Consider the following 27,011-nt stretch of genomic DNA (forward strand, 5'->3'; position numbering starts at 1 on the left):
CAAAGATAACTCAGACTACAAAATAGGTGAGGTGAACAAGCAAAAGAGTTGAATCCTCATTAAAAGGCAAGGGCAGTGTGAATACAAAGATAACTGTTATTTTACTCTTTTTTTACCCCAGAGTTCACTTTAAAGAGGACTGAGATCGCTTCTTTTAAGGAGGACTATATGTGAAAATGCCCTAACCTTTTTGTCTGGTTGAAATTCAAACAGCTCCTGCACACCTCAGGAAAGGTTTAGATGAGTTCCTAAAGGGGCACAAACACTTGTCACTGTAGTGGTACCCTCCCTTGCAGCTTTAGTTATAGGTACATAACTGTACCCTGGTAGTTTGCACCTTAATAGAGCCAATAGTGGACATTAGGGGACAAGATAGTACAGGTAGACAAGCTGACTTCAGAAAAGGTACAAATTTGACTTTTTAGGGTGCTACCACTGTGACGAAGCTGTGTGTTCCTTTTAAGTGGCCAAAAAAAATACTTCTAAAAAGGTTTTGGGGTGTTACTTTAACACTGTAGGGTGTAAAGCCTTATTTGCATATTTCCCAGGGTGCCTTTCAAACACATTTTTGAGTTACCAGTACCAACCATATGACTGTGTGCTATTGATAGAGATATGGTTGTAGCATTTAATGGCTTTCAGTCCTGTAGAGTGCCTAAATTAACATTTTATCATTGAAATTAAACTCTTTATGACAACACATTACATATATCATAAGGCGATAATTTGACAGCCTAGGTTTACCGCAACACAGTGGTCTGAAACTCCTGGTTTGCAGGCCACATTAGGCAAGTCACATTATGCTGGCTTGCAAAGTGATATGTATTTCCTATTTGAATCCAGCAAAAGTTAGAATATCCATGAATGTTAACTTTTAATCACCTGCATTCTGCATTTATAATGACTGCCAAGGTAGGGAAAAATGATAACTTAGACTACGTAAACAATCTAAACGGGAACAACCATCTCAGTAACGGGTGCAATAAGTCCAAATACTAACAGATTGGATTAGTTTAGAAAAATGTATGATATTTATCTTTGTGTATTATAAGATCAATCAATCAATGTGCATGAAAAACACATATTGAAAGAAACAAACAAAAATCGACCTGCAATAGAGCATGCTGGGAAATATGATAATGATGGGCGTGGTTTTTGAGAGTGTGTGATGATTGACCCTTTAAATTCAAAATATTGGGTACAAAAATGTACCATTATAGTAGATTATCCACACATGTACGCTAAAAGGTACCGAACAGTAGGCCTACCATGTAAGATTATATCTGTACCTTTGAAGATACATTATGTGATTTTTATGTTTAAAAATGTTTTTATTTAGATTTGTACTGTACCCTAACCATACCCTTATTTCTAAGAGTGTGGAAAATACAAATCTATATCTCAATTTTCTCTACCTAGTTAATGGCAGTAGATATCTCTCCTGTCAGCCTCTAATGAGGTCTGTACAAAAATATACAGAGAGGTAAGGGTGGTACTGAGGTCACCATGAGAGCAACCCCCCTGTAACAGTAGGGTTGTCATGGCAGCGTAACCCAAAGCTCGATTCCTGATTGAAATTATATTCATTTATTTGACACAACGGATTCACATATATTTGCTGAATGTCTGAACCATCAAAAGAAAAGCAGAGAGAGACTGAACCTTGTCATTTACCCCCTATGAGGGAGAAATGCTTATTTGAAAAGCACAGGAAATTCACAGGTAACAGTACTAGCTATATTGCCTCTCTGGGGAGACTGATGTGGCACTTCCAAGATGGCCTTTCAACACTGTTATTTTCCTGCTTTATGTTTTTTTATGGATAAGTGCGATGTACAAAGAACATCAATTTGAAGGCCGTCTTCTCTCTCAAACAATAGGCGCAGTCAGTGCCGTAGCTAGCGGAAGTTCTGTTTTTAACACTGTTAGAAGCAGCTGTGGCTCAGTCCGTCGGCTGAGGGGGAAATAGCCTCTGAAAGCTATTCAGCCTGTGTGAATCACCAATGCAGCTCTAACTGCCGCTCTGCTCTCACACCTACGCCATAGACTAGTCTTATTGAGTTGCCCTTCCTTCTGAGAACATCAACCTATGCTTTTCTTTCACCTTACACCTTGGTAGCAAACTCCACTGTGCAAAGGTTTAAATCTTGTTGTTGAGGTTTTCAAACAAGATATTTGTGACTAAGGTCACATTTCAAAGTCAAACAACATCATTCTTTCAAAAGGTGGATTGAGAGAGGAATAGTCTGGTCCCTTGTTGTTAGTGGAGATGTGTTTTTTGTTTTCATGAATTCATCAACTAAATATAGTGGGGAATGCATGATGAATTCAAAAAAGCTATGAAAAATGCAATATAGTACACAAACTGTGAAGCTCAACAATGTAATTGATTCATGACTGAGTGAACCTGTGCTATAAGTGTCTCAAGCCCCATTTATACCTGGTTCTAACATGTATCCTTTGTCTTGATCTTGTTCTAATTCTGATTGTGCCCACATTTTCAGACAGGTGTAGACAATTAAAAGATGCGTTCTGATCTGATTGTGATCATATATTCATGACCAGCTCTGGAGGTAGTCAGGCGTGCATTGTGTCTGGATATCTTACAAGTGTAGACAGATATGGACAGTGAAACCATTTAATCATTATCATTATGTCTTAAAATAAATAAATATAATGTTTTGAAAGAATAAGCCCAGGAAATCTGGTCACAATGTGGGCACAGTGGACAGATATGAGACACATTTTAATACATTGTGTAGACATATTTCTGAAAATGTGTGCACAATCAAAATCCGGATATGATCAGGACAAAGGACGCACGTTAGCGGCAGGTATAAACAAGGCTTAAGTTAAGTTCCAAGTCCAAGTATAATCATGGCGAAATGATCTGATTTAAAAATTGAATATGAACATCAGCTGCAATTGAACAAAAAGTGTCTAAGTGGTGGGAGAGCAGTCTGTTGCAGCAGTACTGTATACATCTCAGTGGATAGAAGTGTCTAAGTGGTGGGAGAGCAGTCTGTTGCACCAGTACTCTATACATCTCAGTGGATAGAAGTGTCTAAGTGGTGGGAGAGCAGTCTGTTGCACCAGTACTCTATACATCTCAGTGGATATAAGTGTCTAAGTGGTGGGAGAGCAGTCTGTTGCACCAGTACTCTATACATCTCAGTGGATAGAAGTGTCTAAGTGGTGGGAGAGCAGTCTGTTGCACCAGTACTCTATACATCTCAGTGGATATAAGTGTCTAAGTGGTGGGAGAGCAGTCTGTTGCACCAGTACTCTATACATCTCAGTGGATATAAGTGTCTAAGTGATGGGAGAGCAGTCTGTTGCACCAGTACTCTATACATCTCAGTGGATAGAAGTGTCTAAGTGGTGGGAGAGCAGTCTGTTGCACCAGTACTCTATACATCTCAGTGGATATAAGTGTCTAAGTGGTGGGAGAGCAGTCTGTTGCACCAGTACTCTATACATCTCAGTGGATATAAGTGTCTAAGTGATGGGAGAGCAGTCTGTTGCACCAGTACTCTATACATCTCAGTGGATAGAAGTGTCTAAGTGGTGGGAGAGCAGTCTGTTGCACCAGTACTCTATACATCTCAGTGGATAGAAGTGTCTAAGTGGTGGGAGAGCAGTCTGTTGCACCAGTACTGTATACATCTCAGTGGATATAAGTGTCTAAGTGGTGGGAGAGCAGTCTGTTGCACCAGTACTCTATACATCTCAGTGGATAGAAGTGTCTAAGTGGTGGGAGAGCAGTCTGTTGCACCAGTACTCTATACATCTCAGTGGATATAAGTGTCTAAGTGGTGGGAGAGCAGTCTGTTGCACCAGTACTCTATACATCTCAGTGGATAGAAGTGTCTAAGTGGTGGGAGAGCAGTCTGTTGCACCAGTACTGTATACATCTCAGTGGATAGAAGTGTCTAAGTGGTGGGAGAGCAGTCTGTTGCACCAGTACTCTATACATCTCAGTGGATATAAGTGTCTAAGTGGTGAGAGAGCAGTCTGTTGCACCAGTACTGTATACATCTCAGTGGATAGAAGTGTCTAAGTGGTGGGAGAGCAGTCTGTTGCACCAGTACTCTATACATCTCAGTGGATATAAGTGTCTAAGTGGTGGGAGAGCAGTCTGTTGCACCAGTACTCTATACATCTCAGTGGATATAAGTGTCTAAGTGGTGGGAGAGCAGTCTGTTGCACCAGTACTCTATACATCTCAGTGGATATAAGTGTCTAAGTGATGGGAGAGCAGTCTGTTGCACCAGTACTCTATACATCTCAGTGGATAGAAGTGTCTAAGTGGTGGGAGAGCAGTCTGTTGCACCAGTACTCTATACATCTCAGTGGATAGAAGTGTCTAAGTGGTGGGAGAGCAGTCTGTTGCACCAGTACTGTATACATCTCAGTGGATATAAGTGTCTAAGTGGTGAGAGAGCAGTCTGTTGCACCAGTACTCTATACATCTCAGTGGATATAAGTGTCTAAGTGGTGGGAGAGCAGTCTGTTGCACCAGTACTCTATACATCTCAGTGGATATAAGTGTCTAAGTGGTGGGAGAGCAGTCTGTTGCACCAGTACTCTATACATCTCAGTGGATATAAGTGTCTAAGTGGTGGGAGAGCAGTCTGTTGCACCAGTACTCTATACATCTCAGTGGATATAAGTGTCTAAGTGGTGGGAGAGCAGTCTGTTGCACCAGTACTGTATACATCTCAGTGGATAGAAGTGTCTAAGTGGTGGGAGAGCAGTCTGTTGCACCAGTACTGTATACATCTCAGTGGATATAAGTGTCTAAATGCACCGTGGTCATAACGTTTCTAAACTAACGCCCAAGAATAGCAAAACCAAATGCTATACTGCTCTGACAAAGGAAGTACACAATGACTACACAACCTATTTCAAAATCAAAACAAATCCAATTTTCAGTTTAGTGGAAATGAGTGACTAAGCAGAATTGAGTGGGGGGAAAAACTAAGAATAACACGAGCACTCTCAAAATGGACATGGGTCGTTCCACGAAATGAGTGACTTTGATATTTTAACTAGAAGTTGTGCACTAACATTACATTTTCAACAAAGTGCCCTTTAATAAAAAAGTGCCATTTTGCATCTATTCAGTATATGTGACCATAAATAATAATAATAATAATAATAATATATTAACCACATGGAGAATCAATCACATTCACAATTCAATAAGAATTCTTATATGAATAAAGTGCAAAAAATTCTACATTTTCACATGTCCCTCTGTGCACCATCTGTGGACTTCCAGGAAGAGTTTAACCCACTTAACCCCAAAATGTCTCCACGTTTTCACCATCATTGTAAAGCCCTAGTTATTTTGTTGCTTTGAAAAAGTTATTTCTGAAGATTATTAGTTATTTAATGTGATTAGTGATTCATTTGAAGGATTTTTTAAAAACTGTCCCTCATTTTAAGGTTAACCCTGTCACGTGATCTGCACTCGTTTTAATATTGTGAAACTATTCCTTTTTTTTCTCTTAAAAGAAACATTGAACATCTGATGGTCAAATCATAGCGTAAAAGCTGGTTCTATTCTTTTGGGGCATTTCTTGGTGTTTTGTGGTGGAAGACTGAGTGGTTTGAGCATAACACGTCAACCCTGCTACCCATAAAAACACAGGCTACAAATGTTTAACAATCCATTTTTGCCCCTCCTGGTTGCACACAACAAGCTTCCATTCCCCCTGTCACAAGGGGATGGCTGATTTAAGATAAAAAAATGGTAAACCCTGTTACCCTGTAACTTTTTGGGCACTTTATAGGTACACTATAATACTATATAGTATTTTTTATATTTAACCTCTTGATATGGAAAAACTATTTTTTTATGAAGTTGATCATGTGCTCTTTACAACAGGATGGTAAAATGAGCTAAAAGCAAATGTTTTTTTCCCCTCAAAGTTACAGTACACTTCTCAAAAGGAACCAAATTGGTGGAACGACCCACATAACATGCTCATTGCTTTGATATCAATTGCCTCTTCTTTTTGTTAATGTATTTTTGTTTCTTGTTATGGATCAGTTTCCAGTGCCTGTACCTCACGACTGTACTGTGAGCGTATATTGCTAACTATTTCGTTTTAATAATGGAGTTACTGTAAATATAAGCCTTGCATCACATAAAATGGACACCATTTCAATCGAACAGCAACTTACAAATCCTGACAGTCTTATAGGATCTCCTTCCTCTCATGAGAAATGGCATGTATTCCCAAAATACAGTGCATTATGTAAAAAGTTATACACCTTTCCTTGTGTTTACTAACTGACACCTTTACCCCAGAAATAGTGTGGTATTTGTCCCAGAGTCCTGACTGAGTTGTATAAATGGAAAGGAACTCCCTATCAAGAGACAGAGGTGTGGATGTGGCTTGGGTGATACTAAATAGCACACACAGTATAGCACATACAGCTAGAGACGCCTCAAGATTGCCTGACTTGTCCAAGCTCTTGTCACCCCCGAAGGTGAGATATTGTCAAACTCGACTGTACAAAGCATTACATTTCAAAGGATTCCAAAAGGGTTCTGTGCAGAGGGATAGGGTTATGACGTTTTCATCTGAAGAATCCTTTTTAGAAGACGAGGGTTATTTGTAAGTCAAAGGGTTCTTTCTACCTTAAACAACATAAGAACCATTTTGGAAGAAAGAGTTCGTTGATTATTATTTTTAACCCTTCTGAATTTGAAAAAGCTTTTTTATTGTAATGTTTTTCTCTTTCTTTTAAATAGTGCCAGAGCATTAGTGTTTACATCAGTGTTTAAACTTTAACATCAGAAGTTTGAGTAATATGATACATTTAAAAATATAGGTGAGAATGTTTTCAACTGTACCTACATGGGAATATTTGTACATGTATATATTATTCCCATCATCATTTTACATATACAGTACTGATGTACAGTAGGAGTATGACAATGTATGTAAGGCACTCTGGATAAGAGTGTCTACTAAAATGTAAACATCTCCAGCCAGGTTATTATCCCTGTGTGGTATGAGCAGAGGTTTCTCACTGTGAGTTCTGCTGGCTGTGGTGTGAGAACCACTGGTCAATACTGTTACACTTCTGGGCTTTTGTTTCTCTGCCTCCCTCTGTACACACACACACACACACACACACACACACACACACACACACACACACACACACACACAGACACACACACAGACACACACACACACACACACACACACACACACACACACACACACACACACACACACACACACACACACACACACACACACACACACACACACACACAAACCCTATGACTGGCGTACATAGAAGAGCTGTTGCTGCAGCTATTGCTATTATTTTAGCCCTCAGAGTGATAATTGCAATTCGAAGGCAAACTCTCTAGTCTAGACTAACCCCGACACAGTTATTTTTTTTATTATGTGATTTATGTAACTCTTCGGGGATACTAGTGTATTTAAATAGAGTTGCAAAATTCCAGTAACTATCTCCAAATTCCCAGGTTTTTCAGAAATATGAGTTGGAAAATTCCCGGAATCAGAAGGGAATAAACAGGAAATCTGGAACCCTTTAACCGGTATTAATTTGGGGAAAGTTAATATTTTATAACATGAGTATTGAACGCATGCATTAAGAGAGAATGTCTGATATGAAAGCTAGAGAGATAGCTACTAAAGAGCTGAGAAATAATTGGTACCATGGGGTGGGTGTCCATAACCAGTAGAGAAAAGAAAATCATTGTTTATTATAAAGACTAATTACCGGAACAAGATCAATTAACATGTCTCACTGTAAATGAAATTCCTACTTGTTATTATACTGTACTTTCATTTTACAGTGATTAACCAAGGGTCTGGAGTGCTCACACACTTAGTTAAATAGGTACGCATACTGTATATACACTGTATGTATACTGTATGTACACTGTATGTATATTGTATGTATATAAAACTGATCTTATGCAGTATGCACTGTACTAATTAACAAACACTTGAAATATGTAACACCTGAATCTAACATGGACTACTCTAATGTACTGTACCCTCTACTAATCTCTTACTCTCTTTCTCCCAGACACAACTATAGTTGACAAAGAGAATATGTTCTTGGTTAATAATTTGACACCATATTTAATCATAGTTCTCTTTTAAGACTGTTTCTCATTGTCACCATAACAGAAATAATTTTTAGGAGATGGGAAACTCCATTGGAATCGTATTAACGGCCATTGTGTATGTTGGCCACACATCATCAACGGGCCGCGCGTTGCATGCTGGTTGATTCTGGGACAAGGAGTGCACTCCGCAAGGAGTGAATGGGAGTCAATTGGGCATTAGCTCAAAAACCCAACATTAGCATGAATTACGTCAACAGGAAGTACAGCTTTAAAAATATTAGTTAATCCAGTTTGCTACAGCAGGAAAATAAGCCTGCAACAACAGGAAATGTGAATTATTATGTGGATTATAATTCAGGGACATTTTTGTAGAGGTTTATACATTTTTTGAAAGGGAAAATCACATCTGAAATTTCAAAGTGGAAATGACAAACTTCATAAGCCTTTTAAAACCTCAAAAAAGTTGTAAATTTCTGCATTTCAGGAATGTTCTCCTGCAACATGGTGATCAAATTAAGACCCCACATCTGTAAGTATCTCTGACCTTAAAAGCTGTATGTTCACACTTTATTAGAGACTATTTTACAGCTCTGAGGTGCTGCTGGCATACCAAACCAACCCAGTGCATTCTCTTAGTAGGTCTTCACTGTACTGGCTCTGCTAGAGTCTAGTCTATAGTGTACTCATTAATAATGGCAGGCTCAGAGGGGGGTTCAGCCAACTTAAGGCTTCAGGGTAGAAGCTGTTAAGGAGCCTTTTGGACCTAGACTTGGCGCTCCGGTACCGCTTGTCATGTGGTAGCAGAAAGAATAGTCTATAACTTGGGTGGCTAGAGTCTTTGAAAAATGTTTGGGCCTTCTTCTGACACCGCCTGGTATAGAGGTCGTGGATGTCAGGAAGCTTGGCCCCAGTGATGTACTGGGCCTTACGCACTACCCTCTGTAGCGTCTTACGGTCGGAGGCCGAACAGTTGCCATACCAGGCGGTGATGCAACCGGTCAGGATGCTCTCGATGGTGCAGCTGTAGAAATTTTGGAGGATCTGGGGACCCATGCAAATCTTTTCAGTCTCTTGGGGGATAATAGGCGTTGTCGTGCCCTCTTCACAACTTTATTGCCAGCAGCATACCACCCTGCATACCACTACTGGCTTGCTTCTGAAGCTAAGCAGGGTTGTTCCTGGTCAGGCCCTGGATGGGAGACCAGATGCTGCTGGAAGTGGTGTTGGAGGGCCAGTAGGAGGCACTCTTTCCTCTGGTCTAAAAAATATCCCAATGCCCCAGGGCAGTGATTGGGGACACTGCCCTGTGTAGGGTGCCGTCTTTCGGATGGGACGTTAAACGGGTGTCCTGACTCTCTGAGGTCATTAAAGATCCCATGGCACTTATCGTAAGAGTAGGGGTGTTAACCCCGGTGTCCTGGCTAAATTCCCAATCTGGCCCTCAAACCATCATGGTCACCTAATAATCCCCAGTTTACAATTGGCTCATTCATCCCCCTCCTCTCCCCTGTAACTATTCCCCAGGTCGTTGCTGCAAATGAGAACGTGTTCTCAGTCAACTTACCTGGTAAAATAACGGTTAAAAAATAAAAAAATTTTTAAAAAAAATAAACAATTGGTGTGTTTGGACCATGATAGTTTGTTGGTGATGTGGACATCAAGGAACTTGAAGCTCTCAAACCACTCTCCTACATCCCCATCGATGTGAATGGGGACATGTTCAGCCCTCCTTCTCCGGTAGTCCACGATCAGCTCCTTTGTCTTGCTCACATTGAGGAAGAGGTTGTTGTCCTGGCACCACACTGCCAGGTCTCTGACCTCTTCCCTATAGGCTGTCTCATCATGGTCGGTGATCAGGCCTACCACCGTTGTGTAGTCAGCAAACTTAATGATGGTGTTGGCGTCGTGATTGGCGATGCAGTCGTGGGTGAACAGGGAGTAGAGGAGGAGACTAAGCACGCACCCCTGAGGGGCCCCAGTGTTTAGGATCAGCGAGGCAGATGTGTCGTTGCCTACCCTTACCACCTGGGGGTGGCCCATCAGGAAGTCCAGGATCCAGTTGCAGAGGGAGGTGTTTAGTTCCAGAGTCCTTAGCTTAGTGATGAGCTTTGTGGGCACTATGGTGTTAAATGCTGAGCTGTAGTCAATGAACAGCATTCTCACATAGGCGTTCTTTTTGTCCAGGTGGTAAAGGGCAGTGTGGAGTGCAATTGAGATTGCGTCATCTGTGGATCTGTTGGGGCGGTATGCGAATTGGAGTGGGTCTAGTGTTTCCGGGATGATGGCGTTATTGTGAGCCATGACCAGCCTTTCAACGCACTTCATGGCTACAGACGTGAGTGCTATGAGGCCCTAGTATCGATTTGTATTTTTCCCAACACTGACAGAAACCACAGCTTATTTTTTGTAATTTCAATTATTGAGAGTGCAGTGTTTACTTAATTACTAAAGTAATTAACAGTCAGGCATAGGTATATCATTTTGTTGCCTTTCTCTACCTGTTCTCAGTGGTGAGGATCAGTACAATGCTCATTAATGGGGGGGTCTCTAGCATCACTAGCATAAATATTTTAAAGGGGCAATCCAGAATTGGTATAAATAATGTATTTTTACTTTTAAATGTATGTTATATAGCTATTAATCTTATTCATATGTCATGACACCCCATCAGAACCCAAAAGATAATATTATTTTACTCCATTGTTTGCAAGTGTAAACAAACACGTTATTGCATCTCATGGACGGTCAATCCTTGCACCCATAGCGGCATCTATGTAATTTTAGTACAGTTCCATTCCTCCAGCCCCATCCCTCAGTTGTTTACAAGTGTTTTGTTGTTGTTTAAGTTACGGACTGCAACTTTAAAGGGTGCAACCAGAGAAGATGAATATTAGTCTGTAAGAACACACTAGATAACACAAAGTCGACACTACAGATTTATACTGTACATCCTAGTTAATTAGCAGATGAGACCAAAGAAGGCTTTTATGGTGCCGACACTAAGGGGAGAGCACTCATGAGAGTGCAGGGGCAGAAAAGAGCCATGATCCTCAAAGGGAATGGTGACCCTCTACAGCATCTATTTTATGCTAATGAAGATGCATGGTGCTTAGAATGCTTTCCAAAACAGCTGCTCCACAATGGCCTATGCACATCGCACAACCTTCATCGTCTGTCTGTCTGTCTGTCTGTCTGTCTGTCTGTCTGTCTGTCTGTCTGTCTGTCTGTCTGCCTGCCTGCCTGCCTGCCTGCCTGCCTGCCTGCCTGCCTGCCTGCGTGCGTGCGTGCGTGCGTGCGTGCGTGTGTGTGTGTGTCTGCTAGTACGTGACCGTACTGCACATGGCTCTCATCAGGATAATGGCACTCATATGGATACTTCACAGGCAATCAAAATCAGTTGCCAAGCAACTGGGGGACCATTCTCTAACTAGGAGACAAACCTTGGGGAGCTGACCACAGAATGTAATAATTTTGCTAATTAATTTCTTCTTGGGGACACGTACAGTAAACTATAACTTGATAATGTTTGTTTAATGTTTCTCATTTGTATAACACCAGGGATGAAAGTTCAAAACTACCAGATGTATACCATACAGTCGTAGCGAAAAGGGGAAATAGAACTGGCTATCATCATGATATAAAAATCACCATCTTTATCTCCAAATACATAACATATATTACTTCTGTTTCTCAAACCATATTCACAACATTATGAATTTATGAGAGCATCCCAGTGTTGAATATGAGTGGTTATTATAGTGGGTGAAGAAATAAAGAAAGCTTAGTGTGAAGAAGAAGTAGAAGAATTGTGATGGAAGGTTGAGGTTGGTTGAAGGACTTGTGGGATGGATGCTGAGTCTATGTAGTCATCACAGCTCCCATCACAGCTCTACTTATGGACTGACACAGACTGAACAAGGAAGTTAGCACTTCCTGTGAGGAACTAACATGGTGCCAACTGATTAATAAGGACACTTGAATGAAAAGTGCTGTAAAGAGCGGTAATGTAAAAAGGTGGTAAAACTTCAAACAAAGGCACCATCCTTTTAATTAGTCCTGATAACGCTTGGCTCTGGTGGATTCCAATGTGATGGCCTGTTAAAGGTCTTTTAGACAGCCTTTTGATGGGAACCAGGACCCTGGTTGAAGAAGTAATGAAGAGGTCAAGGCGGTGACTGCCCGTCCTCGTTTCTCTGTCCAACATCAGGTGAATTTATTAAAGGACTGTTCAACACTAATACATGTCATGTCAATAGTAATGGTTATGCTGGTTCATGGTTGCAAGATCTTATTTGGATCAGGACTTGCATGTTAGGTGGAGGATGACACGACAATCCGATATACATCATGGACACCTACATCTGTATACTATACAGATCTTAATTTGATCAAACTGTTGCAGGATAACTTTCCTGGTTAAAAAGGCTTCTGAAGTTTATAATTTCCACTTTGAAATTTCAGATTTAATTTTCCCTTACGAAAAATATATCAACCCCCACAAAAATGTCCATTAATTATAATAATAATTAACATTTCCTTTTGCTGCGGGATTATTTTCCTGCTGTAAGAAACTGCCTCAAATTAAGATTCTACATCTGTATCTCTGTTTGTTTAACTACAGATTACTACTGTAAATCTTCGTTCCGCATGTCATTTTATAACTGTAATAAAAACCACACAACATAATTGAAAAGCAGCGCTTTACAGTGGGTATGTTTACATGCACACTAATAATTCAAAATTAAACTCATTATGGCAGGAGGCAGATTATACAATAGTCATATAAACACCTTACTCTGCTTATCTTAATTGGCGTAAGGTCAAAATCGAAGTAAGCACACGCCGATTAAAACACCTAGTTTTCAGAGCAATCTTTTGAATTATTAAGACATGTAAACACCTTAATCATCATTCCAGCGGTGTATTTGATCTGCACATGTGCTAGCACCAGCCGAGAGCCTCCCTCTTTAGCGCAAGTGCAGTTCAGAACAACAATGTACGCATCTTACAAGTAGTTTTCACATACAAACTTTGTCTGAACTCAGAATCACATACAAACTTTGTGTCTGAACTCAGAATCACATACAAACTTTGTGTCTGAACTCAGAATCAAATATAAACTTTATATGTCTGAACTCAGAATCAAATATAAACTTTATATGTCTGAACTCAGAATCAAATACAAACTTTATATGTCTGAACTCAGAATCAAATATAAACTTTATATGTCTGAACTCAGAATCAAATATAAACGTTATATGTCTGAACTCAGAATCAAATATAAACTTTATATGTCTGAACTCAGAATCAAATACAAACTTTATATGTCTGAACTCAGAATCAAATATAAACTTTATATGTCTGAACTCAGAATCAAATATAGACTTTATATGTCTGAACTCAGAATCAAATATAAACTTTATATGTCTGAACTCAGAATCAAATATAAACTTTATATGTCTGAACTCAGAATCAAATATAAACTTTATATGTCTGAACTCAGAATCAAATATAAACTTTATATGTCTGAACTCAGAATCAAATATAAACTTTATATGTCTGAACTCAGAATCAAATATAAACTTTATATGTCTGAACTCAGAATCAAATATAAACTTTATATGTCTGAACTCAGAATCAAATACAAACTTTATATGTCTGAACTCAGAATCAAATATAAACTTTATATGTCTGAACTCAGAATCAAATATAAACTTTATATGTCTGAACTCAGAATCAAATATGCTTCCCAAAAATAACATGTTCACTGTGGTATAATGTTTATTTTGATTGGCAGTATCATCAGGTAGCCTGATTTCCAATGTGTCCATGTAAACAGGATTATTAGGGAAATCGTTATTCTTGCAAAGCATGCAATTGTTTTAATGAACTATTATATTAATCTGACTACACACAATAATCACATTATTCTGTGCATGTAACTGCACTCACTGTCTGAATCCGTATCAGTATCAGTTTCAGACAGACAGTCATTGAAGGTTATTGACATGTCCATCTAAGCTATAACAAGACCATTTCAAGAAACCTATCTTTGGACATGACTATCAATGTCCTCATTGCCCTTAAATGATCTAACTCTCTCTTTGCCACAGTAAGATTATCTCTATACTTTGATCTATAAATAGACATTCTAATCGGCACACCAGACTTCTTTAAGTTGGCAAAGAAGACCCAGAGAGCTGCCAGAGTAGTGCTGTAAACATTTATTGGACCTTGAATTTGTCAAACATTCGATGCAACCAATTTATCCTGGAGAGACCAATCATCGTGCCAAACTAGCTTTTAGTTAAGTTGCAATTTGATTACTAATTCTAGGTATTTAGGGCCAAATCTTAACTTCTATAACGTCAACTTGATCCATCCCAGGACATGTTAATGTGAAATCAAACTTACTTTCTCATAATCCACACTCTCTAGGCCCTGTTGCATACTGTTAGGTTTGTCACTTTATACATCACACACACACACACACACACACACACACACACACACACACACACACACACACACACACACACACACACACACACACACACACACACACACACACATATTTAAGATCTCACCTCACTTCGTACTATTTAAATTAATGTTAAGTGTTTCTGAGCATCTATACACGAAAGGGAACCTCTCTCTGTGATACAACGTGTCTACAACAAGGTGTTGAGGTACAACCTCCTGTAGTTCATATATATTTTAGGCCTTACTTAATTAAGAATTTAGTGTCATTTTCCCACACACACTAATAACCCTGGGACAGAAGGTGTTTCTGCTTTCTAGTGTCATGTTAGTATTACTACTGTAACCCTTAGACAACAACAAAAGCCTACATTTTAACACCCATGCTTCAGAGGATGACAGAGGTGAAACCCAGGAACTTTATATGTGTTACAAATAACTTCTCATATGACCAATTACAATAACTTTGGCCTGTAGAAACGTTATCATGTTGGAATGGAAATAAATTAATGAAGGGAGACTATACCCACTGGGCACACAATGGATGAATCAACGTTGCTGCCACGTCATTTCAAATAAATGACGTTGAACCAAGGTAGAATAGACGTTGAATTGACGTCTGTGCCCAGTGGGTAAAGACGACATCACCAAATGAAACTATCAAGTTACAACATATGTAGGCCTACATAAAATTGTCTTTGAGAGAGTTTTCAGGTGGGTTTTAACAAACTGTGTTTTTTAGCCCATACCCTTTTCAGATATAAACAAAATACGGTAGCCTATAAAGAAGATGCTATGATAAAGAATAGGTGTTTTTCTTCTAGATATGAAAGGGGTTTATTTGACCTCAGATCTTGGAGTAATAGATGGTCATACATACACCATGTCGGCTACAACATGCCTAATGATTATGGAGGAAGGAGGTGATCACCACATGCTCAAATGGTAGATAATTGTCTTGTTATTCAAAACTGTTCTACAATGTCAGTGATCTCTGTGCATGGAATGTACTATAACTCCTCACAACACACATAGTTCACATCCCAAATGGCCCCCTATTCCCTATGAGCACAGATCAAAAGTAGTACACTATATTGGGAATAGGGTTAGCGACGCATCCATAGGCTACAGTACAGTACATTATAATATAAACCTTCACAGTCAAAACTTAAACATCCTCCCCCTCTGAGCCTGTCATTATTAATGAGCACACTATAGACTAGACTCTAGCAGAGCCAGAAGTGTAGGCCTACTGAGAGTCTGCACTGGGGTGATGTTGGCATGCCAGCAGTACAGCAAAGAGCTGTAAAATAGTCTCTAATAAAGTGTGAACATACAGCAATTAAGAGATACTTACAGATGTGGTATCTTAATTTTATCACTGTGTTGCAGGAGAACATTCCTGAAATGCAGGAAATGTAAAACTTGTAGAGTATTTGAGGTTTTAAAAGGCTTCTGAAGTTTGTCATTTCCACTTTGACATTTCAGACTTGATTTTCCCTTACAGTTACCATGTTGTTAATCAGTGATCAATTACAACTTTATTAAACATCTGGATTCTTAATGTCCTTAGCTTGTTTAACGTTTCCTTTCTTATGTTGAACTTTTCCTATCTCTTAATGATAAACCCTCTTTGTAAGTATATATTTCCATGACCAATACATTTATGGGGTAGCTGCCCACCCCCCTGTAATTCTAGCAGAAACCACTTCATGTCACCAATTTCTTTCCCTTGCTGCCACTACTCTTTCTCAACTGGGGGGTCTAAAAATTGTAAACTGTAGCCACTTATTTCCTTCATAGTTATTTTGCCTAAGCATGACCATGGACTTTTCTGAGTTGTTCATCGCATGCTATCAGAATGGAACCACAAAAAATGTCATGTTTAGGCAAACATGACCTACTGTATGGCTCTGGGTCAGATCCCACTGGGCATTCACTGGTTGAATTAACTTTGTTTCTACGTAATTGCAATAAAATATATGTTGAACCAACGTGAAATAAACGTTGAATTGACGTCTGTGACCAGTGGTATGGATTATGTCACGCCATATAATGGAATGAAATCTGTATACCCGAATGTAAACATTTAGGAAAAAGTTAATAGATCACTAATACCTAGCCTATATCTGTGCATTACATGTTTTCCAACTAAATCCATATTAAGAATGACGCTACAGAAGTGGTAGGATATTACCTTCTGGTCCACGATGGAGCATGCCATCTCCCGGACCTGCGCGAGGCTGAAGTCGACAGAGTCCAAAAGAACAGGCTCGCGGCTCAGCCCGATCTGTATCTGGAAAGATATGCCATTGGACCCCGGGGACAGGGGACTTGGCGGTCGGATCACTGGCGGAGCGCTCATATGAATCTCCCGGGAGTCAAAACAATACCGACTTGACATAGGTGAGTAAATCTACGTACTTGTCTAACCGCTAAACAACCGCCTGCTTTGAATATCAAACTAAAATGTCAAATCTCCGACCGTGTCATGAATACAAAATATGACGAGATTATAAAGATAATAAAACGAATGATAGAAATCAGAGAGATTATGAAAAATCTCTTAAATAATTTGAGAGGTGAAAGACGATGAAGTATAGCCTACGTCAGTTATGTTTGAATGTTCGGATGTGATCAGAGCCCGCCTCCTGCCTGGCTGACTGATGATAGATCTCATCAGTGAGACAGGGTGATGCGAGAGGAAAGAAGAGCTGAGCGGTGACGAGGAGCGAAATGGATGGTAGACTACCCCTCATCCTTTCTTTTTAAAAAGTTAAATTATAGGTTTGGGTACCAATGTGGCTGAACAAGAGCTGTCCTCTCAAACGTCCGAAATGTTGACTCAATGGAAATATTACCACCGACTAGACTTCCATTCTGTTACAGCCAAGAGCCAAATCTAGAAGTACATTTTATGGATAAGGCAATGGGACAATCATATGTAGAAATTCAACAAAAAACGTGTCTAATTATGGCTAATTGATTACAATTTTAAAAGTTGAATAAAGTATATTTTGTACAAGTGCTGCTAGGAGCTATTCAACACCTGTAGTTGGGATATGCAAAAAAAAAAAAAACATTTCCAATTCACACATGCGTATTAATATACACTTGCACATTTGTGAAATAGAACAGGTATAAGCAACCACCAAATTATTATTATTATTATTATTATTATTATTACCTGGTCCTTGTGAGTGATTCTAGAGGGGGAACTGATCTCAAACCTGCTCCCAGGGATAACTTCCTAGTTGTCCATAACAGCATTGCAGTAAAACAGTAAAATTAATAAAGTTGAAGTTGGAAGTTCACATACATCTTAGCCAAATACATTTCAACTCAGTTTTTCACAATTCCTGACATTTAATCCTAGTACAAAATCCCTGTCTTATGTCAGTTAGGATCACCACTTTATTTTAAGAATTTGAAATGTCAGAATAATAGTAGAGAGAATGATTTACTTCAGCTGTTATTTCTTTCACCACATTCCCAATGGGTCAGACGTTTACATACACTCAATTAGTATTTGGTAGCATTGCCTTTACATTGTTCAACTTGCGTCAAACGTTTCGGGTAGCCTTCCACAAGCTTCCCACAATAAATTGGGTGAATTTTGGCCCATTCCTCCTGACAGAGCTGATATAACTGAGTCAGGTTTGTAGGCCTCCTTGCTCGCACACTCTTTTTCAGTTCTGCCCAAAATTTTTCTAGAGGATTGAGGTCAGGGCTTTGTTATGGCCGCTCCAATACCTTGACTTTGTTGTCCTGTCCATTTGGAAGACCCATTTGCGACCAAGGTTTAACTTCCTGACTGATGTCTTGAGATGTTGCTTCAATATATCCACATAATTTTCCTCCTCATGATGCCATCTATTTTGTGAAGTGCACCAGTCCCTCCTGCAGCAAAGCACCGCCACAACATGACGCTGCAACCCCCTTGATTCACGGTTGGGATGATGTTCTTCCGCTTGCAAGCATCACCCTTTTTCCTCCAAACATAACGATGGTCATTATGGCAAAACAGTTCTATTTTTGTTTCATCAGACCAGAGGACATTTCTCTAAAAAGTACGATCTTTGTCCCCATGTGCAGTTGCAAACCGTTGTCTGGCTTTTCTTATGGCAGTTTTGGAGCAGTGGCTTCTTCCTTGCTAAGCAGCCTTTCAGGTTATGTCGATATAGGACTCGTTTTACTGTGGATATAGATACTTTTGTACCTGTTTCCTGCAGCATCTTCACAAGGTTCTTTGCTGTTGTTCTGGGATTGATTTGCACTTTTCGCACCAAAGTACATTCATCTCTAGGATGAACCCAAAGTACATTCATCTCTATTCATCTCTAGGCGTCTCCTTCCTGAGCGGTATGACGGCTGCGTGGTCCCATGGTGTTTATACTTGTGTACTATTGTTTGTACAGATGAATGTGGTACCTTCAGGCATTTGTAAATTGCTCCCAAGGATGAACCAGACTTGTGGAGGTGTACAATTATTTTTCCTGAGGTCTTGGCTGATTTCTTTTGATTTTCCCATGATCTCAAGCAAAGAGGCACTGAGTTTGAAGGTAGGCCTTGAAATACATCCACAGGTGTTATGCACAAAGTACATGTCCTAACCAACTTGCCAAAACTATAGTTTGTTAACAAGAATTTGTGTGGAGTGGTTGAAAAACGAGTTTTAATGACTTCAACTCTATATAGGGCAGGTAATCAAGGAGGTGATTGAGTCCAGGTGAGTGTCATAATGCGCTGATGCGCGTAACGATGTTGACAGGTGTGCGACATAACGAGCAGCCTGGTGACCTAGAGGCCGGAGAGGGAGCACACGTGACAGACATACTGTGGATTTGCTAAACAGTATTTTTTGAACAGTAAGGAATACTGTGAATTTGCTAAACAGTATTCTTAGAACAGTAAGAAATACTGTGGATTTGCTAAACAGTATTCTTAGAATAGTAAGAAACACTGTGGATTTGCTAAACAGTGTTCCTAGAACAGCATGTGTGCTGGCATGTTGGTAACAGGCTGGGAGAGCTCAAGACTAGTGGTTGCTAGGAGAGAGAGAGGACAGCTGATGCTTCTCCTCCTACGCTTCAACCTTGTACACATTAATGCTTCAGCTCAGCTGTAATACATTTACACCAGCAGATATGCTTTTCCATCATATCAGCTTTGAGTATTTTGCGGGCAGCTTGCAGCTGATTAAAGCATAGAGACATCACAGCAGTACATTTACAGTGCCCCGAGTGATACTGCCATAGAGATCTATCTCTATAAACAATGTATCCACAATCATAGTTTGAACCTCAACCCATTTTCATGGTCAAACTGCATACAAATATATGTAGCATTACGTGATTTAATAGCTAGGATAATGCATCATGATATATTACATAAGGAGATTTAACAAAAGTATCCACCTTACAGTATTACATTTTGACAGAAGACAAAGTCATCTTACAAAGTCCTGTTTCCACCATGATGTCAACTTCAATATGTGACATATGTCATATGAAAGCCCTGCTAGACTCTCATCGAGATGGATGGATGTGTGGATGGATGGATGGTTGGATTCCATCATTTCAGGCCTGCTGACCGTGGCAACAAATTACTCTGATTATTGTAAGCCTCCCAGAAAAAATAGAGGGACAGAACCATTATGAATCTGTAACGGTTGCTCTCCTCCCTCTTCGTCTGAAGAGGAGGAGTAGGGATCGGACCAAGACGCAGAGTGGAAAGTGGTCATTATTTAATGAACGTAAACTGAACACTTACAAAAACAACAAACGTGACCAAACCGAAAACAGTCCCGTGTGGCACGAACACTGACACGAGATACAAACACCCACCAAACACACGTGAAACCCCGGCTGCCTTAGAATGATTCTCAATCAGGGACAACGATTGACAGCTGCCTCTGATTGAGAATCATACCAGGCCGAACACAAAATCCCAACATAGAAAATCACACATAGACAAACCCACCCAACTCACGCCCTGACCAACTAAATAAATACAAGACAAAAGAAAACAGATCAGGAACGTGACAGAATCCTCTTAGAGGATGTTTCTGTGTATTTGTATGGAAGGCTGACAGTGTGAGACTGTCCTCTTTTTGATGGAGATATATTATATTATCTCTGTCAGTATATAGAGTACATCTGCAAAGTTTGTTGTCTGTGAAGCCTATTCTAATATATATAATTTAGCAGACACCTTTTTCCGAAGCAACTTACAATCATGCGGGCATACATTTCTACTGTATGTATATTTTGGGCGGCCCCAGGAATCGAAACCACAATCCTGGCATTGCAAACGCCATGCTCTACAATCATCCAGGACAAGACTATCATCTGTCTTAATCCCAGTATTTATTTATGTTTCATACAAATTGTTCACAAAAAAAATAGGGAACAGTTAGCTAGACATTATGCATACAGTGAATATTTCAATCATAATATCTATCATCAGGTAGCTACACGTGATTCACTGTACAAAGGTCCAAAGAAAATTCCTACCTACCCTGATCAAATGGCAAGATTAGATAATAATTTCTGCAACTTAATGATTACAAATACATCTGGATCATAATTATGGATCCCCTTGTTGAAATAGATTATGCCAAAAGATATCAAAAGAGACTAGAGAGATGTTTTTCAGCCTTTGCAATTGACCTATTTCAAGAGATGGAAGTGTCTAATCTATTTCCAGTTATAGATGTGTTTGTTACTTTAGGTCATAGGTCACCTTAGCGAACTAAACTTCACACTATGGTGAAGGAAGTTTCCGATAAACTTCATCAACGGCGTGGAGCCAAAACTAGGCTTTGTGGAGTACAAACCTTAAAAAATATGAAACGTCCATCTTGTACCTATGTTTGTCCCAGGGGAGGCTGCTGAGGGGAGGACAGTTTATAATAATGGCTGGAATAGAGTAAGAGGAAACCATGTGTTTGATGTATTTGATACCATTCTACTCATTCCACTTCAGCCATTACCGAATCATCAAATCAAATTACATTTTATTGGTCACATACACATGGTTAGCAGATGGTATTGCGAGTGTAGCGAAAGGCTTGTGCTTCTAGTTCCGACAGTGCAGCAATATCTAACAAGTAATATCTAACAATTCCACAAACAATACCAAATACACACAAATCTAAGTAAAGGAATGGAATAAGAAAATATAAATATATGGATGAGCAATGTCAGAGCAGCATAGGCTAAGGTGCAATAGATAGTATAGAATACAGTATATACATATGAAAAGAGCAATGCAAGATATGCTATTGTTATATGTTATTAAAGTGGCATTATTAAAGTGACTAGTGTTCCATTTATTAGTGGCCAATGATTTCAAGTCTGTATGTAGGCAGCAACCTCTATGTGCTAGTGATGGCTGTTTAACATTCTGATGGCATTGAGATAGAAACTGTTTTTCAGTCTCTCGGTCCCAGGATGTTTAATATTCTGATGGCCTTGAGATAGAAGCTGTTTTTCAGTCTCTCGGTCCCAGCATTGATGCACCTGTACTGACCTCGCCTTCTGGATGGTGAACAGGCAGTGGCTCGGGTGGTTGTTGTCCTTGATGATTTTTTCGGCCTTACTGTGACATCAGGTGCTGTAGGTGTCCTGGAGGGCAGATAGTTTGCCCCCGGTGATGCGTTGTGCAAACCGCACCACCCTTTGGAGAGCCCTGCAGTTGTGGGCGGTGCAGTTGCCATACCAGGCTGTGATACAGCCCAACAGGATGCTCTTAATTGTGCATCTGTAAAAGCTTGTGAGGGTTTTAGGTGACAAGCCAAATTTCTTCAGCCTCCTGAGGTTGAAGAGGCGCTGTTGCGCCTTCTTCACCACACTGTCTGTGTGGGTGGACCATTTCAGTTTGTCAGTGATATGTATGCAGAGGAACTTTCCACCTTCTCCACTGCTGTTCCGTCGATGTGGATAGGGGGGTGCTCCCTCTGCTGTTTCCTGAAGTCCACGATTATCTCCTTTGTTTTGTTGATGTTGAGTCAGTGGTTATTTTCCTGACACCACACTCCGAGAGCCCTCACCTCCTCCCTGTAGGCTGTCTCGTCGTTGTTGTTTCCTACCTTCACCACCTGGGGGTGGCCCGTCAGGAAGACCAGGACCCAGTTGCACAGGGTGGGTTCGAGACCCAGGGCCTCAAGCTTAATGATGAGCTTGGAGGGTACTATAGTGTTGAATGCTAAGCTAGTCAATGAACAGCATTCTTACATAGGTATTCCTCTTATCCAGATGGGATAGGTCAGTGTGCAGTGTGATGGCGATTGCATCGTCTGTGGACCTTTTGAGGCGGTAAGCAAATTGAAATGGGTCTAGGGCAAGGGGGGGGGGGGGGAGTAGAGGCGAAGATCGAAGAGAGGCGAAGGTCGAGAGCCGTGCATCCTCTGAAACACAACCCAGCCAAGCCACACTGCTCTTCTTAACACAATGCCCGCTTAACCCGGAAGCCAGCCGCACCAATGTGTCGGAAGAAAGACTGTACACCTGGTGACCGTGTCAGTGTGCATGCGCCTGGCCCACCACAGAAGTCACTAGAGTGCGATGGGACAAGGAAATCTCGGCCTGCCAAACCCTCTCCTAACCCAGACGACGCTGGACCAATTGTGCGCCGCCTCATGGGTCTCCCAGTCACTGCCAACTGTGACACAGCCTGGGATCGAACCCAGGTCTGTATCAATCAATCAATCAATTTTATTTTATATAGCCCTTCGTACATCAGATAATATCTCGAAGTGCTGTACAGAAACCCAGCCTAAAACCCCAAACAGCTAGAATGCAGGTGTAGAAGCACGGTGGCTAGGAAAAACTCCCTAGAAAGGCCAAAACCTAGGAAGAAACCTAGAGAGGAACCAGGCTATGAGGGGTGGCCAGTCCTCTTCTGGCTGTGCCGGGTGGAGATTATAACAGAACTATGCCAAGATGTTCAAAAATGTTCATAAGTGACAAGCATGGTCAAATAATAATCATGAATAATTTTCAGTTGGCTTTTCATAGCTGATCATTAAGAGTTGAAAAACAACAGGTCTGGGACAGGTGGCGGTTCCATAACCGCAGGCAGAACAGCTGAAACTGGAATAGCAGCAAGGCCAGGCGGACTGGGGACAGCAAGGAGTCACCACGGGCGGCAGTCCCGATGCATGGTCCTAGGGCCCAGGTCCTCCGAGAGAAAGAAAGAGAGAAGGAGAAAATTAGAGAGAGACAAGATTTTCAAAATGTTCATAAATGACAAGCATGGTCAAATAATAATCAGGAATAAATCTCAGTTGGCTTTTCATAGCCGATCATTAAGAGTTGAAAACAGCAGGTCTGGGACAGGTAGGGGTTCCATAACCGCAGGCAGAAGAGTTGAAACTGGAATAGCAGCAAGGCCAGGCGGACTGGGGGCAGCAAGGAGTCACCACGGCCGGTAGTCCCGACGTATGGTCCTAGGGCTCAGGTCCTCCGAGAGAAAGAGAGAAGGAGAAAATTAGAGAGAGCCAAGATTTTCAAAATGTTCATAAATGACAAGCATGGTCAAATAATAATCAGGAATAAATCTCAGTTGGCTTTTCATAGCCGATCATTAAGAGTTGAAAACAGCAGGTCTGGGACAGGTAGGGGTTTCGTAACCGCAGGCAGAAACAGTTGAAACTGGAATAACAGCAAGGCCGGGCGGACTGGGGACAGCAAGGTGTCAGCATGCCCGGTAGTCCTGACGTATGGTCCTAGGGCTCAGGTTCTCAGAGAGAAAGAGAGAACGAGAGAATTAGAGAGAGCATACTTAAATTCACACAGGACACTGGATAAGACAGGAGAAGTATTCCAGGTATAACCAACTGACCCTAGCCCCCCGACACATAAACTACTGCAGCATAAATACTGGAGGCTGAGACAGGAGCGGTCAGGAGACACTGTGGCCCCATCCGAAGAAACCCCCGGACAGGGCCAAACAGGAAGGATATAACCCCACCCACTCTGCCAAAGCACAGCCCCCACACCACTAGAGGGATATCCTCAACCACCAACTTACAATCCTGAGACAAGGCCGAGTATAGCCCACAAAGGTCTCCATCACAGCACAACCAAGGGGGGGCGCCAACCCAGACAGGAAGTTCACGTCAGTAACTCAACCCACTCAAGTGACGCACCCCTCCTAGGGACGGCATGAAAGAGCACCAGCAAGCCAGTGACTCAGCCCCAGTAACAGGGTTAGAGGCAGAGAATCCCAGTGGAGAGAGGGGAACCGGCCCTGGAGAGACAGCAAGGGCGGTTCGTTGCTCCAGAGCCTTTCCGTTCACCTTCACACTCCTGGGCCAGACTACACTCAATCATATGACCTACTGAAGAGATAAGTCTTCAGTAAAGACTTAAAGGTTGAGACTGAGTCTGCGTCTCTCACATGGGTAGGCAGACTGTTCCATAAAAATGGAGATCTATAGGAGAAAGCCCTGCCTCCAGCTGTTTGCTTAGAAATTTTAGGGACAATTAGGAGGCCTGCGTCTTGTGACCGTAGCGTACGTGTAGGTATGTACGGCAGGACCAACTCGGAAAGATAGGTAGGAGCAAGCCCATGTAACGCTTTAAAGGTTAACAGTAAAACCTTGAAATCAGCCCTTGCCTTAACGGGAAGCCAGTGTAGGGAAGCTAGCACTGGAGTAATATGATCAAATTTCTTGGTTCTAGTCAGGATTCTAGCAGCCGTATTTAGCACTAACTGAAGTTTATTTAGTGCTTTATCCGGGTAGCCGGAAAGTAGAGCATTGCAGTAGTCTAACCTAGAAGTAACAAATGCATGGATTAATTTTTCTGCATCATTTTTGGACAGAAAATTTCTGATTTTTGCAATGTTACGTAGATGGAAAAAAGCTGTCCTTGAAACAGTCTTGATATGTTCGTCAAAAGAGAGATCAGGGTCAAGAGTAACGCCGAGGTTCTTCACAGTTTTATTTGAGACGACTTTACAACCATCAAGATGAATTGTCAGATTTAACAGAAGATCTCTTTGTTTCTTGGGACCTAGAACAAGCATCTCTGTTTTGTCCGAGTTTAAAAGTAGAAAGTTTTCAGCCATCCACTTCCTTATGTCTGAAACACAGGCTTCTAGCGAGGGCAATTTTGGGGCTTCACCATGTTTCATTGAAATGTACAGCTGTGTGTCATCCGCATAGCAGTGAAAGTTAACATTATGTTTTCGAATAACATCCCCAAGAGGTAAAATATATAGTGAAAACAATAGTGGTCCTAAAACGGAACCTTGAGGAACACCGAAATGTACAGTTGATTTGTCAGAGGACAGACCATTCACAGAGACAAACTGATATCTTTCCGACAGGTAAGATCTAAACCAGGCCAGAACTTGTCCGTGTAGACCAATTTGGGTTTCCAGTCTCTCCAAAAGAATGTGGTGATCGATGGTGTCAAAGGCAGCACTAAGGTCTAGTAGCACGAGGACAGATGCAGAGCCTCGGTCTGACGCCATTAAAAGGTCATTTACCACCTTCACAAGTGCAGTCTCAGTGCTATGATGGGGTCTAAAACCAGACTGAAGCATTTCGTATACATTGTTTGTCTTCAGAAAGGCAGTGAGTTGCTGCGCAACAGCTTTTTCTAAAATTTTTGAGAGGAATGGAAGATTCGATATAGGCCGATAGTTTTTTATATTTTCCGGGTCAAGGTTTGGCTTTTTCAAGAGAGGCTTTATCACTGCCACTTTTAGTGAGTTTGGTACACATCCGGTGGATAGAGAGCTGTTTATTATGTTCAACATAGGAGGGCCAAGCACAGGAAGCAGCTCCTTCAGCAGTTTAGTAGGAATAGGATCCAGTATGCAGCTTGAAGGTTTAGAGGCCATGATTATTTTCATCATTGTGTCAAGAGATATAGTACTAAAACACTTAAGTGTCTCTCCCGATCCCAGGCCCTCGCAGAGCTGTGCAGATCCAGGACAGCTAAGCCCTGGAGGAATACGCAGATTCAAAGAGGAGTCCGTAATTTGCTTTCTAATGGTCATGATCTTTTCCTCAAAGAAGTTCATGAATTTATTACTGCTGAAGTGAAAGCCATCCTCTCTTGGGGAATGCTGCTTTTTAGTTAGCTTTGCAACAGTATCAAAAATAAATTTTGGATTGTTCTTATTTTCCTCGATTAAGTTGGAAAAGTAGGATGATCGAGCAGCAGTGAGGGCTCTTCGGTACTGCACGGTACTGTCTTTCCAAGCTAGTCGGAAGACTTCCAGTTTTGTGTGGCGCCATTTCCGTTCCAATTTCCTGGAAGCTTGCTTCAAAGCTCGGGTATTTTCTGTATACCAGGGAGCTAGTTTCTTATGACAAATGTTTTTCGTTTTTAGGGGTGCAACTGCATCTAGGGTATTGCGCAAGGTTAAATTGAGTTCCTCA

General features: G+C 40.9%; 1 protein-coding gene across 3 annotated transcripts in view; it reads right to left on the reverse strand.

Annotated features, from left to right (window-relative positions):
- LOC129813094 (serine/threonine-protein kinase D1-like) overlaps window positions 1–17,325 on the reverse strand; it is a 99,998-nt gene extending 82,673 nt beyond the window's left edge. For all 3 annotated transcript variants that reach the window (XR_008753112.1, XR_008753113.1, XM_055865274.1), the window contains exon 1: window positions 16,809–17,325. Coding sequence is in view for 1 of the 3 variants with exons in the window: in XM_055865274.1 (XP_055721249.1) it covers window positions 16,809–17,015 (207 nt within the window). In the remaining 2 variants the exon portion in view is untranslated. The remainder of the gene's footprint in view (window positions 1–16,808) is intronic.
- Window positions 17,326–27,011: the final 9,686 nt, after the last annotated feature.

Source organism: Salvelinus fontinalis, chromosome 16, assembly GCF_029448725.1.
Source record: "Salvelinus fontinalis isolate EN_2023a chromosome 16, ASM2944872v1, whole genome shotgun sequence".
Taxonomy (NCBI): domain Eukaryota; kingdom Metazoa; phylum Chordata; class Actinopteri; order Salmoniformes; family Salmonidae; genus Salvelinus; species Salvelinus fontinalis.